The sequence below is a fragment of the Eutrigla gurnardus genome (genome assembly GCF_963514095.1).
Source record: "Eutrigla gurnardus genome assembly, chromosome: 8".
NCBI lineage: Eukaryota > Metazoa > Chordata > Actinopteri > Perciformes > Triglidae > Eutrigla > Eutrigla gurnardus.
In genome coordinates, this window is record NC_139922.1 from 17,308,165 (window position 1) to 17,321,324 (window position 13,160).

The window sequence follows — 13,160 nt, forward strand, 5'->3', positions numbered from 1 at the left end:
AAAATCATAGCTCTGGCGGATAAGATCAATTATTCCAAAGTGGAAAATAACCATCTAATTTTTAATATGTGACCAGGATTTAAAAACAAAAAAAAACAAAAAAACTTGAAAAATATTTGAAATCTTTCTTCCTGTAAGCGTTTATTTAACCAACACATGCCAGAAGTGTTGGCAAGATAACCTCTAAAATTAAAAATTAAAAGCAGGGCAAATAAGTGTACACATGGCTGTGGGCTTGTCCTTTTTGCATTATAGATCTTACTTTTGCCAATAAAAAAAAAAAAAGAAAAACAACAGCTGGTTGTGAAAGCATGTGGATCAGAGTTCAACTTGAATATGCAGGACACAGAAGAAAACAAGAATATATACAGCAAGTGACCAAATACATTCAAACAGCAGGACCATAATGCAAAGGGCATCTCTGCAATTGGTAAATGGCCTCATTTATATATTGCTTTTCTCCAAAGCGCTTTACAGGAATGACTGACCCATTCACGCACACATTCACACACCGACGGCGGAGTCAACCATACAGGAATTGGGGTGAGGTGTGACACCAGTCACTCAGCTCGGAGGAGCCGGGGAACGAACCGGCAATCTTGTGGTTGCCAGCCAAACACTCTACCTCCTGAGCTAAACCCCAACCATTCTACTAAGGTTTCCATCTGGAATGACTTGGTATGTTTGTTTCTTCAACAACTACAGTACAGACATCTATACATGACGTCAAACATGACTGTAAGAGCTTTGCCCTGCTTTCCATTTATGTTGTAATGTCTCATGTTGTCCACTGAGTGTCGCTGCCCAATTGCGGGCACAGGTATAAAGGGGTGTCATTTGGCGTTACCTTTGTTGTTTGACCCTGAAAGGGCATACGGTTTTTGACCGCTGTAGCTCAATCCTGAAGTGTAAACAGTTGTTAGTAATGTCACAGAGGATCTAGCTGGATGTACACGCATGTAATTCGTGTCATGGTATGCAATAAACGGGTTGCAACAGAAGACGAGGATCAGTCGTTACTTCATACAGCTGCATGGACAAGTTTGGGTAAACATCGGGAGTCAAACCAAGGAGCATTCGTATTGGACTAAGCTCCCATATTAGTCAAAAACCCGCCGTTTATTGAAAACTAGCCGATTGGAACATTAGAAACCCTTCGGCACGTAAAGCAAGTTACAGAGACGGCACATGAGACTGAGACTCCTGCTGAGTTTGCCAAGATCAGTCGCCCAAGCTTGAGAAGACCATTGATGACCTGGAGGTTGCAAACTCGCTGGATACGGATGCGTACATTAATGCTTTGCTGCGTTTCACAAGTAGAACAGGCCAAGTTTCTCATATGCTGTCTGACAATGGTACCAATTTCGTTGGAGCAAATAGAGAACTGAAGGAGGCTCACGCTGCACTTAATCATGACCAGATCCAAAGGTCTCTTATTCCAGCTGGAGTGGACTGGAACCTCAACCCTCCAGGGGCATCTCATTTTGGCAGTAAGGCGTGTTGTCAGATCTGTGTTGCACCAGCAGCAATTGGACGACAGCCTTCACACGGTTCTCTGTGAAGTTGCACGGCCCATCACTCAGCTGTCCGAGGATCCTAATGATCTTGAATCTCTCACGCCGAACATATCCTCCTCGTGAAAGGCAAACCTGCGTTACCACCTGGGCTGTTTGTGAAACAAGACCTGTATACAAAGAGAAGGTGGAGACAGGTTCAATATATATCTGATCTATTCTGGAAACGGTGGGTTCAAGAGTACCTCCCTTTGCTGCAAGAACGGCAAAAATGGAACTGAAAAAAGGAAATCTTGTGCCAGGGGACATCGTCATAGTCATGGATTTAACTCTTGGCTCTTGGCTGCTCGGACGAGTAGGCAAGACCTTTCCCCGACAAGAACGAGTTTGTATGGTCCGTTCCTCTTAAGACAAAGTTTAAAACTATGGTAAGACCAGTGACCAAACTGTGTCTGTTAAACGCCGCTCAAGATATTTGATGATAATGCAGTAATGCACAATGGGTGTTGATGGCTCGTTGTTTGTTTTGTTTGAATTATTAGCTCCATCCGTCGCTTACGATTAGGGGCTGGAGTGTGAGAGCCATTTTCCTGCTTTCCATTTGTTGTAATGTCTGATTTTGTCCACTGAGTGTCGCTGCAGATGATCTAGATGGATATACTCATATGTAATTGGTGTCATGGTATGCAATAAACGGGTTGCAACAGAAGATGATAGTCGTTCCTTCATACAGCTGTATGGACAAGTTCGGGTAAACATCAGCCAGGTCACTCAAGGTCAAACCAAGGAGCATTCGTATTGGACTCAGCTCCTATATTAACCATAAGTTAAAAAATGTAACAACTTAGAAGACCGTGCTTAAATATAGTTTTTTACTGCTTAAAGATCTTGTGCTGTACATTTTATAACAGAGTCAATGAAATCTACCAGCAGTCTATGAGGTGTGTTCAAAAATGCCCACCAGCCACATAACAACTTTCTCCCTACATATATAAATGCAGATGTGTTTTCCTTGTTCATGAACAGCATCGATAGCCACTCGGCGTTGCACATGACGAGGAGACAGATGTGCTTCTTCCTGTTCTCACGAGCCAGAGTCTGCAGGGTCTATGGTTCTGTGCTGCAGTAGCCTTTTACTGCAATAAACAACAACTTTCTCTTAAAGTCTTTGTGACGTCAGACTTAACTGTGGCCTGGAAATATTTATTTAGAAACAGGAATGTAGGTTGTTTGTATTCTTCGTCATTAATTTTGATTACTGGTATAAACTAAAGCTAGCAAAAGCCAGCAGTCATCGGATCCCTAATCCCCCCCCCCCCTTTTTTTTTTACAGCCATTTAATATTAAAGGTGTGAATGTAAAACATAATTCAAAATCAAGAGGCATTTTCTTTCCCCATGATATTTAAACTACACATTGTTGCAGAACCAGAACCCAGGTTCAGATCAATTTAGCTCTACTGTACCATCCTAAAGTAATCCAAAATGCTGGTGTTTATTGCAGGTACCCCTGCAAGAATATGAAGTAGTGAGCTCAGCCGGTGGAGGAGAGACAAACAACACAGACGAGAGAGAGCGAGAGAGAGAGAGAGAAGCTACAAGTGCTTCTCCCAACAATAACGGAAGTCCTTTATGTTCCTTGGTCAGGTGTTGAAAAAGCAATCCTCAACAATCTCCTTGTTAAGGGACGAACAAAAAGTTATTTCAAGGGAGAAGGTCCAAAAAGTGAAAAAAGTAAAATGAGTCATCCTTAATGTCACACAGAGGGACAGTTTGTCTGCAAGTTCCCCCAAACAGTTGCGAGGTGCCCAGCATAGAGGTGCTTCTCTGAAGTGTTATCACTTCTCGCTCTCACTGCCACAAGTCCAAAGATGTGAGATGAGGAAGCGAAGCAGAGTCTGTGATTCCCATAAGGTTCAAGCTGTAAAATAGTCCATCCCAAGGTAAGAAGTGAAATCATTTAAGGTCACTGAACCTCCACTCTGGTCCCCATCCTCAAGCAAATGAAAACATTAACAGCTTAACTTTACCAGTAAGTGACCAGCTGTTTTATAATAAAGTAAGAATGAAAGCTCAAGGCCACACTAGGTGCCATCTCATCCTTCTCTACCCGAGTAGTTCTGGTTCGACAAAGGGGACAAAAGGTTGATCCAACGCGAGGACAGCATCAGTGTTCAGATGAGAAGTCAAAAAACAAGTTCAGAGGCAGGAACAGAGGGGTCAAATGGCACACTGCATGCTATAATAGGCCTTAGACTAAGGACTAAGTCTGAAGCGGTGTGGTGTCCAGTGTGTCAAAAACCTGTCTGCACTTCTTTAAACTCCCATTAAATTCTGGTTTCTTCAAAAGGGTCACCAAGGGGGTCGTAGCATTGAACGGGAGAGTGGTGACGCTAGAAGTAGATTATAGCTTCATGTTGCTGAGGTCCTTGGATAAACTCTGCAGGTAAGCATCATGAATGGCACCAAGGAAGTCAGGGTCGTTCTAGACGGGGAGAAAGTAAATGAGAGAGGAGGTCAATACACAAAAGAGTCACCCTGCCTGAACAGAACTGACCCACATTCCAGCCAAGAGCGAAACAAATGACACCACAGCTAAACGTAGTGTTAACTAACATAAACGGGCCTTAATAATTCTCAATACCACCAAATTATACACTACAGCTGTCAGGCTGGGAACCCAGAATTTAACACATGCATCTCCTTGTTTCCCATGGTTTTCTGGGAGACTGTGCTTCTGCTATAATGGACAACAGCTTAAGCTTAAAGTCTTTCCACTTCAACGAGCCAACAGTACTGCCTTTATGTATTTTACGCCCTTTATGTACCTTAATGAGGTGTATCAGAGTATCCTGTAGCTGTGTTTTGCTGCAGGCAGCTTGTGGCAGCTCTAAAGCTCCTACAGAGGAGCAGGAGGGCTCGGCAGGGGCAGGAGAGACCACTGATGCTGCTGCTGCTGTCTTATTGATGGACTGCTGGAAGACGCTGGGTGACAGAAGCACAGACATCGGCGGCCCTGGAACAGCAAGACCTGGACTCATAGGGACAGCCTGAGAATAGAAAAGGAAAGATGTGGAGAAACAAAGGAGAAGAAACGACACAAAAACAGAATATATATTAGTTGCGTTATAAAAATATAGACAAGACATTGAGACATATGAGAGTAATATCAGTCTACAGATTAGAGCTAAGAAAACCATCTAACTTACAGACATTGGTTTGATCAGGTTTGGAGGCTTAGAGAAAACATCCAACTCATTGCTGTGCTGGTGAAGGGGCTTCCCCATGGGCTCTTGGAAGCTGTGGGGTGGGAACAGCGTGCTTGGCAGGAAGTTGGGTGCGAGGATGGGTTTGTGGGTGTCGGAATTGACAGATGGCACTGCTGGTTTCAGGGTGTTAAGTAACTCCTGTCCCAAATAGGCCGAGGGAGCTGCTGATGGTGCTACGGGGCCAGGGGGAGCAGATCGAGGCTCTGAGCCGGCTGGGAGCACCATAAGAGGAGAGACTGAGCACCGAGGCTGGGGATCTGACCTGGGGACCACTGACTGGAAAACTGGGCTGGGGTGTAGCGTGTATGGAGCTGGGAGCAGGCCAGGGACTTGGTGCCGCTGACTTGACCCAGGGTCTTGGGCTGCGAGAAGGGGCGGAAAGAGGTGGTTTTGGTGGGCTGGAGCGGGATAGGACTGGTTCTGGAGGTAAGCAGTGGAGGGGTTGGTGTCACTGGAAGCAGTGTTCTGTGCGGGTATGGTGGGTAGAGGGGGGTCCTTAGGGAGGGAGGAGCCAAAGAGCTCCTCAACTGTGATCTGCTTCACCATGGTATGAGAGCTCTGGTGGTTTAAAAGAAAGAAATCTGTGAGATTAAATGCTTACAATGCATTACTGAAACACATGGTCAAAAGACAGAAAATCAATCAATCAAAGTATGTGCCGACATCTCTTTTATACTTCTATGTAAAAACTGGCAAAACCAGCAATATGTGGATGCCACATTGGACTCTGGGAATTTGAGATGGACATTGTTGGACCATTTTCTTAAATTGTGTGTATATATATATATATATAAAAGAATTAGCTGCTTAAATTCAGTCTCTCTTGCTTACTGCAGTTTGAACATGAAGAGGCTGTGCTTAGCTTCTTCCTGATTTAATTTCTAGGTATCTGTCTGCAACATAACCTCAATCATCAACAGCTTCCTGCAGCCAAATAGGCAACCATATATTGGTTGACAGCACCACCCGAGATAAAAACATGCTTCTCTTTGTCCTTCTCCACAGTATCTATATGTAGGCGTTAAAAGTATAAATTAATAACTATCAGACCGTTGCTTACGCGTTCGTGTAATGCCTGTACCTTTTCAGGTTGTTGTGTGCTGTGCACATGCTCTGTGGTGTTGATAGCCGCTTTCACATTAGACTCTGGAGACGCATCCGTTTCACCTGCCTGAGCCTGCATCACACACAGAAATCAAATGGAATTTTCAATACGCTATTTCAAAAAGGAGAGAGGATAAACATGCAGGCTAAAACCTGGGATTTGGCAACTGGACCAGGCATAAATTCAGACTAAATCATAAAATTCTGACTGCATATGTGGGAGTCATGAGTCTGTATCTGTTGAGTCAGAACTGTGAAAGTGTTTCAGTCATTGTTCCTGAGGTATGAACATAATAAAAACATGTAGTCTGTGATCACGTTTTTGAATAATCTTATAACTATACATAATTAATGGTTGGGTGTAATACCCAATTCCAGGCCTAAAAAATATGTAATAAGCTAATTGTGTGTGTTTGCCTCCTCACTCTTTGGTATTCCTCCTTGGCTTTGCTGAGCAGTTCCAGGATGTCGATGGGCCTTGGTTCTGCGACCCCATTGGTCCTCCCTGGCGCTGCCCTTTCTGGAGACTCTCTCTGGGCATGGCCTGCCTCTTGTTTTACAATCCTGGGGGAGAGTTAAAGCGCAACATATAGTCTACACGCATAAATACTGTCAAGTGTGGATTCAAATGCTAATCGTGACGAAAGCAGGGTTGCTTCTAAAGCTAACACCTAATGGGTTAAATAGCCATCAGTGTACTGTTCCATCTCATCCAAACACAGATACAGTATAGTTTTATGTTCCGCTACTTACTTGACCATCAGCTGAGCGATGCGTTGACAGTCTCTCTTGTCATAGAACCAAATACTGTAGATACCCACTGCAAGAAAAATAACAAATACTTGATATTATAATATGTAGCAGATTAAATGAGACAAAACTCTTCACACATAGAACTTTATAACCAACCAATTGTAAGGGTTTACATTTTGTTTAGAAGTGAGTTTTGCACAACAATAACGTAATACGATTGCACTACTGGAACATAGCATTCATCACCATTATTATTCTCTATGCAGTATATTAACTGGGCAGCCTGCCCAGAAGATGCTGTATTAAGTTCTGCTGTATTAAGTTGTTTGTAAAAATAATCAATAACTTATTCTACAAAGGGAAAAAAGCACTTTACAAAAACCCTTCATCATTACTGTGATGCTGAGCATAAGTGCTCATTTGAATCACAGTAATGGGTGTTATATCATTAGCTATGTTGAAGTAAGAGAAATCTTTGCTTGATAAAAAGGGAACCGACTACTTGTTGTACAATAAAATGTGAAAATAAAAAAACTGTATCTCAGCATTTTTTGCTGCAAATAATAACTAGTTAATTTTACATGGCTGGTGTGCCATTTGTGTGTGTGTGTATGTGATGAAATACTAGTGTATTGAAGGTCCCTCAAGAGGCTGAGGTAACCTAGCAACCTGAGTGTTTGCCTCCCTGCAGCATCTACTGCTACCAAGGGGAATATGGAGAGTGGTAAACAGGTGTGTGTAAGAACACTGGTCTCTCTAAAGAGTATTCACTAAGATTGAGTACAATTGTGAACTTCAGGCAGCAGGTTCACCAGGGCTCACAGAGGAGCAAGAAACAGAACAGAACCATTAAATATCAACATCTTTCTTGAGACTCCACCCTTCCTGTGTTGGACTTTTGATTCAAACTTTTATCCAACTCGCGCTCAGCCTTTGACGTTCCTTCTTTGCACTTCTTACTTCACTGCAGAGGGAGGAGTATTTGAACCATCTTGAAGATTTTTTTCAACAACCACACCTTTTCAGGAGCACAATCAAAGAGACAGACACTACATGATGACCAATTGATGTCTGAGAACTACTAAAGGGGAGAGAAGAAAAACTAGCAGCCAAAACCAGCTTCCAACAAAACCTGAGGAATATTAAAAACCAGCATTTTACACAGCAACGTACCCTGCAACTCAACCCAGTCTGAGGAACGAATATGTTAACAGCAGCACTTGGACTCAATTGAAGCTACTGGAGAAGCTGCTCTGGCCTGAATACTAACAAGAAATTACATCATGTCTTCCATACCAGGCAGGCTGATGGGCAAACCAAGTCCAAAGGGGGAGCAGTCTACTTTGACATTGACTCTGGCTATGCTGTTTTTTCTTATAAGCAAACAAATGGGTAAACAGTCTAAGTCCTTATGCATTGCTTTGATAAAACTCCTGTTCAGACTTCTAATAGATTACCTTGGCGGCAGCACTGTCAGTTACTTTCTCAAGATCTGAGGATTTTCATCTTTTCCCCCTGCATCCTACAAACTCTTTCCACAAGGCATCCAACTACAGCATTGGCATCTCACTGGATTTCATCTACAAAAGCACAACTTTTATAATTATATATACAAATCAAATAGTCAAATTCGTAATGAAACAGATCTTCTTGGCTGTTGCCCTCATGCAGAATAGTACTGACTGTGGCCGAACCCAGCTGAAACGGTTGCCATCTGGTAAGCCTGTGTGAAGCCATGAGTGCAAAACCCTCCTCAGAAGAAGTTTTCTTACTAAACGCGACTCCAAGACACCAAAATGACTTCAAGCAAAAGGGAAAGGAGATGTTCCAGAGAACGCTGGGGACTTGCTTGTTCGGGATTTTCAGAGGTATCATTATGTTCTTTTCCATTTGTGTGCTTGTGATTCTGAATGTCATCGCCAGCTGTTTAGTAGCAGTACGTATTTCTTAGACAGAATCGTCTGAGCTACATAAGTGTTTCATAGTAGTTGAGAATAGATATTGTCGATAATAATCAATACATCATGATATTCACACTGACAATAGAGGACTTCGAGATTTTGCACAGGATTGATAATTATGTGACGATGACGGTTCAATGAGCATTTTCGCAGTATCTCACATTTCTCATCATGCAGATTCTTAAATTTTGTCCCGGATTTGTTTTGGATCAAATATCAGATCCCGGACATTGAACAATAACCTCTAATTACATCTCATTTCACTCCACCCGGACACAGAAATATGTCTGCACTGTATATAAACTGAAGATATCTACTCTTTAAACGCTTATATTCAACAAAATACTCACAGTTGCCGTTCCGATAGAGCAGGAAGGGATCCTGCAGCTGGAATTCCAGGTCTTTGTTGATCGGCTCCACCAGATTCTCTGTGCTCAGTCGGTTCATTATGGTGAAGCCATGGTGAGGCGAGGCAGACCTTAGATGAACAAAGATTGCAAACACTATAAATAATAGTCTGACTGTACAAAACATAAACATCCCATTCCCCATCACACTTTAAAACACCTTTTTCATGACCAAACGCTAGCAAACTTGTTTTACTTTCATCAGTTTAAAGTATATTAATCTACAATAGTATATTTAAGTTATTTTAATAAATATATCACTTCAAATATGAATATGACAAATGTTTTTAAAAGTTAAAGTATGAACTATACATTTAAAAAATCATGATAAAGGCTGATTGTGCTGAAGTAGCTCATTTAGTTTAACAACGCGAGAGAGAAGAAGAATGCAAAGTGAAAGGCAGGCAAATCGTCATGCTTCGTCAGTAATAATCTAGTACACATTTATAAGTTAGTGTAACAAAGGCCTTTATGTTGAAACTATGGACATATACAATTAAGGACATATTACAGTTAGCCTAATAAAGAACAGCTGTTTGCACAAGGCTGTAATAAAAAGCAAATCAGATACGTCTTAACGAACCGCAGTAAATATTTGTTTACAAAGAATGAGGCCTACGCACGTGTGGATCTTAACGTTAACTTTACGTCAAATGGCAGCGCAAAGTGACGTACCTCGAAAGACGTAAACAACATTCATGCTCTTCGTCGTTTTAAATAAATTGCTTACCTTGCATACACAAACAGGGTACCTTCAATGTCGGTCTTCTCCTGAAATGATAAGTGACGTTATGTATTAAACACAACAACCGTAATCCAAAACGTGCTGAATAATAGCAACGACCGCTGCCGGTTGGCGTCACTAGCTAACTTATGTTAGCCCAGGTAACATAAAGCTATAGCTAACTATCGTATTACCGGAAAATCAACGAAAACACTAACACAATGACACTGGTATCACAGCGGCATATCTATGAATGCATCTGATTAATAACAGGTTGACAAATACTAACATATTCCTTACCGTTCTCTAATGTTTTTATCAAAGAGTTAGCATTACCATGCTAAGTGAACACAGCATACTTTTGATGACTTTACGTAAGACTGTTTCCGGTCTTCTAACACACTTACCCATTCGTTCGCTTTGGAGTTGAAGTTGTAGAGAGCCACTTGGCCGGTAACATCGAGCAGTTTGTTTATATACGGGTCTTGTCTCTGTAGAGCTGCTAAACTCATCATTTGTCCAGCATTTACGGTCGCCATCTTGGATGTGATTGTTGCTCCCGCACGGACGGATTTCCGAAGACACATTTATAACTTCCGCTGTCCCCGGAAGTCCTGGCTATCAAAAAGTTTCCGAGAGATTTATTTATTCAGCAGAGATTAATCTGAAACGTAATATAGGTCATTCCCAATTTGTTAAAGTGGCGCTTAAAAAAAAAATGTTTTAGGAAATGATGGATAACCTAATGACCTTAGCCTTAGCCGGGGTGCTTTCTGAAATCAAACAGGTTATATTTCAAATAAATAAAATTAATTATTTAAAGAAAACCCAGCAATAAGGACAATAATTTGACCAAGCAATTTTGCTTACACTGTGTGTGGCGTTTAAATCAAATGAAACTAGCCTAAATTAAATTAAATTATATTTAGTCAATAAAATAAACTACACAGAAAATACACCACATTAAGGAGACAATCGTGGTACTAAGAGATAGGTAAAAAGAGATATTTGTTATTGACTTAATAATGAAGTGAACCAAGGGCTGATATTATTTTTCTAAGAAGTAAAGCCCATGTATGTCTATCTGTAGAAATACATTGACAGTAGGCTATCTTAAAGTTGTGTAAACACCACAAGGCTGCGCTGCACTAGGCCTAATTATGTTTGAGTCCAATCCCTGTGAAAAAATATTGTGCAGTTTGGTTTCACTCAAAATAAATCAGAAGTGCACCGAAGTGAATTCTGTTCTGTTAGTCTTGCCTTTAGTTTTACGCAGTCCAACCAAGTAGTGTTGTGAAAACATGGCCTATAGAAATGTGAGAACTCAGTCGGGTAGAACACTTCACACCATCATATACAAAAGAAGAAGAAAAAAAACGTACAATTCTCTGCGTTTGAGGGAACATTGGAGCAGAGATTATAATCGCGAGGATTACGCGCTACCGTGAAACTGTTATCCTCTATACGGGCACAGGTAATCCAATCACTGCTAACCTCCCAGCACAGCTCCGGCAACTCATTTCCTCTCGAGTCGCTGCGGAGTGAGAGCAGAAATCGGCGCTATGGGGCCCCAGAGAAGAGCCAGGTGACAGAATGCCGTTCATTATAAGGGGAAGACCGCTGCGGGGTAAGTTCAATGGGCCTGGAATACAGTGACTAGACTTTAATGGATAATATATGGACATGGTGTTTATCCAGAAGAAAACAGATTCATTTACACAGAGTGTGAGCGCACGTAGCGCATCGGACTGAAACATGTACAGAATATAGACGAGTCAGATATTTTAAGTCTTATACATAGAAAAACAGACCATCTTCAGAGTCTTAGCTGTGGGAGGCGAGGGTTTGTTTTGTTTGAGTCCCATGCTGCGTAAATTATTGTTAATACGATTTATGCAACTAGATCTAATTAGCAACAGGCTGACATCTTGTCGGATTCACTGCTTGTTTGTTTTCCATGATTTCTTGTCTCCGTTCACATGACATCACGTTCTGTTATTTGTAATGAATCAAAGCATAAATCATCTGGAAACACACTTGGACGCGGAGAGGAGTTTAACACGCACCCTGGACGTTTAGTGGGCAGCAACAGGTGTATCTATCCAGTTTGGGTGTGATTCCGGTTCGCTATTCTGTGCGCTTCCTCCAACTTGTGACCAGATAATAATCGACAGCAGCGGATTGACTGCTGCTGTCAGCGCGTCCCCTCGGATCCGCCGTGAATCTGCAGGCGGGCACCCGGATGTGGCGAAAATGTTTGGCGCTCTCCTCCCAGGGTCTGCGCTCGGGAAACATATTTATAATTCGGGTTAACGGCTCGGTTCAGGCTCGCGCGTCGACACGCTCGGGTGGTTTCTTTTCCAACGATGAGTTGGATATAAAACGGACCATTTCAATGTGGATTCGAGGATGCAAGAAGCAGATGAACAGTCTGAAGGTAAAAAAAAAAAAAATAAATACTCTGCGTGGAGCGCAGGAGGAGAGTTGGAGCGCTACGAGAGCGAGAGGGAGAGAGATAGAGAGAGAGGGGGCGAGAGCGCTCGTTGGGTATATTCTCTGGATGTCTGTTTATTCTCTCATTATATGCTCGTGTCTGCGTCCAGGCGTTTTCTTTGTTTTCTTCGCCAAACTGTATTTTAGTCCACAGATTGGGGAGGCTATTGACATTATAAGGCTCAGTGTAATGACAGCAGTCATTAAATTCAACGAGTTGCTGCTAGTTCTCCGAAAAAAAAAAAAAAATGGTTGTCTATGTTTGGTCTTATATTATGGACAAGTGAAACCATGTGACTTTTTGGGGAGGATATCTGATGGTTTGTGCGCGAGAATAAACTTTTCAAGTAAATCCCGTTAGTTTTAAAATCAATTTCTCTCTTTTTGTTTTAGAAGTGGTGATATGTTGTTAGAAAAAGCCACCGCCGGTTAATGTAAAGTCTAGAACAACAGTTGTTACCCAGCAACGTGTGACAGATTATTATACTGGGATTATTATTCCCGTTATAGCCTACATCCCGGAGATGTCGGAGGAGCTGTGGTCACCATGAAATAACAGGTTGCACTTGTTATTTTGCACCTGTGGTGATGTTGTGTCCTGGAATGAGGAGTCCTGCAGTTATAATCCTCCTTGTTGAGATTAGCAAATGTGAATTTGTGATTAAATATCTTTTCTCAATACAGTAAAAACAGTAAAAAAAAAAAATATGGTGGGAACTTTCTGTAAGCAGTAGATTTGTTAGTCTGGTTTTCTTTGGTTTATTAGCCATTTATTCACCATTTCTACCAGCTGTTCACAAGTCTTAAGAGATCGAATGCTTGTAAGATATTCTGATGAATGATGAGCTTTTTGGATCTCTTTTAGTTGAATGACATGGACGGCTGGTTGGCTGTGACAGTGTCTGATGTGATTCTGCTGCAGTCGACCAAAGTGAC

The 13,160-nt window shown here is 41.8% G+C and overlaps 2 protein-coding genes across 2 annotated transcripts in view; one reads left to right on the top strand and one right to left on the bottom strand.

Moving 5' to 3' along the window:
- Positions 1-2,398: 2,398 nt before the first annotated feature.
- On the bottom strand, positions 2,399-10,318 carry dcp1a (decapping mRNA 1A; the record flags this gene model as incomplete). The annotated part of the gene is made up of 9 exons (XM_084015865.1): positions 2,399-3,998; positions 4,342-4,563; positions 4,723-5,340; positions 5,864-5,959; positions 6,312-6,450; positions 6,640-6,706; positions 8,951-9,078; positions 9,738-9,778; positions 10,139-10,318. The coding sequence occupies 9 exons, from the start codon at positions 10,316-10,318 to the stop codon at positions 3,918-3,920; spliced, it is 1,572 nt and encodes a 523-aa protein (XP_083871991.1). The 3' UTR covers positions 2,399-3,917.
- Positions 10,319-12,125: 1,807 nt separating this feature from the next.
- cacna1db (calcium channel, voltage-dependent, L type, alpha 1D subunit, b) overlaps positions 12,126-13,160 on the top strand; it is a 56,783-nt gene continuing 55,748 nt past the window's right edge. Inside the window, exon 1 of the mRNA XM_084015876.1 lies at positions 12,126-12,168. Coding sequence (XP_083872002.1) covers positions 12,141-12,168 — 28 coding nt within the window. The 5' untranslated portion in view covers positions 12,126-12,140. The remainder of the gene's footprint in view (positions 12,169-13,160) is intronic.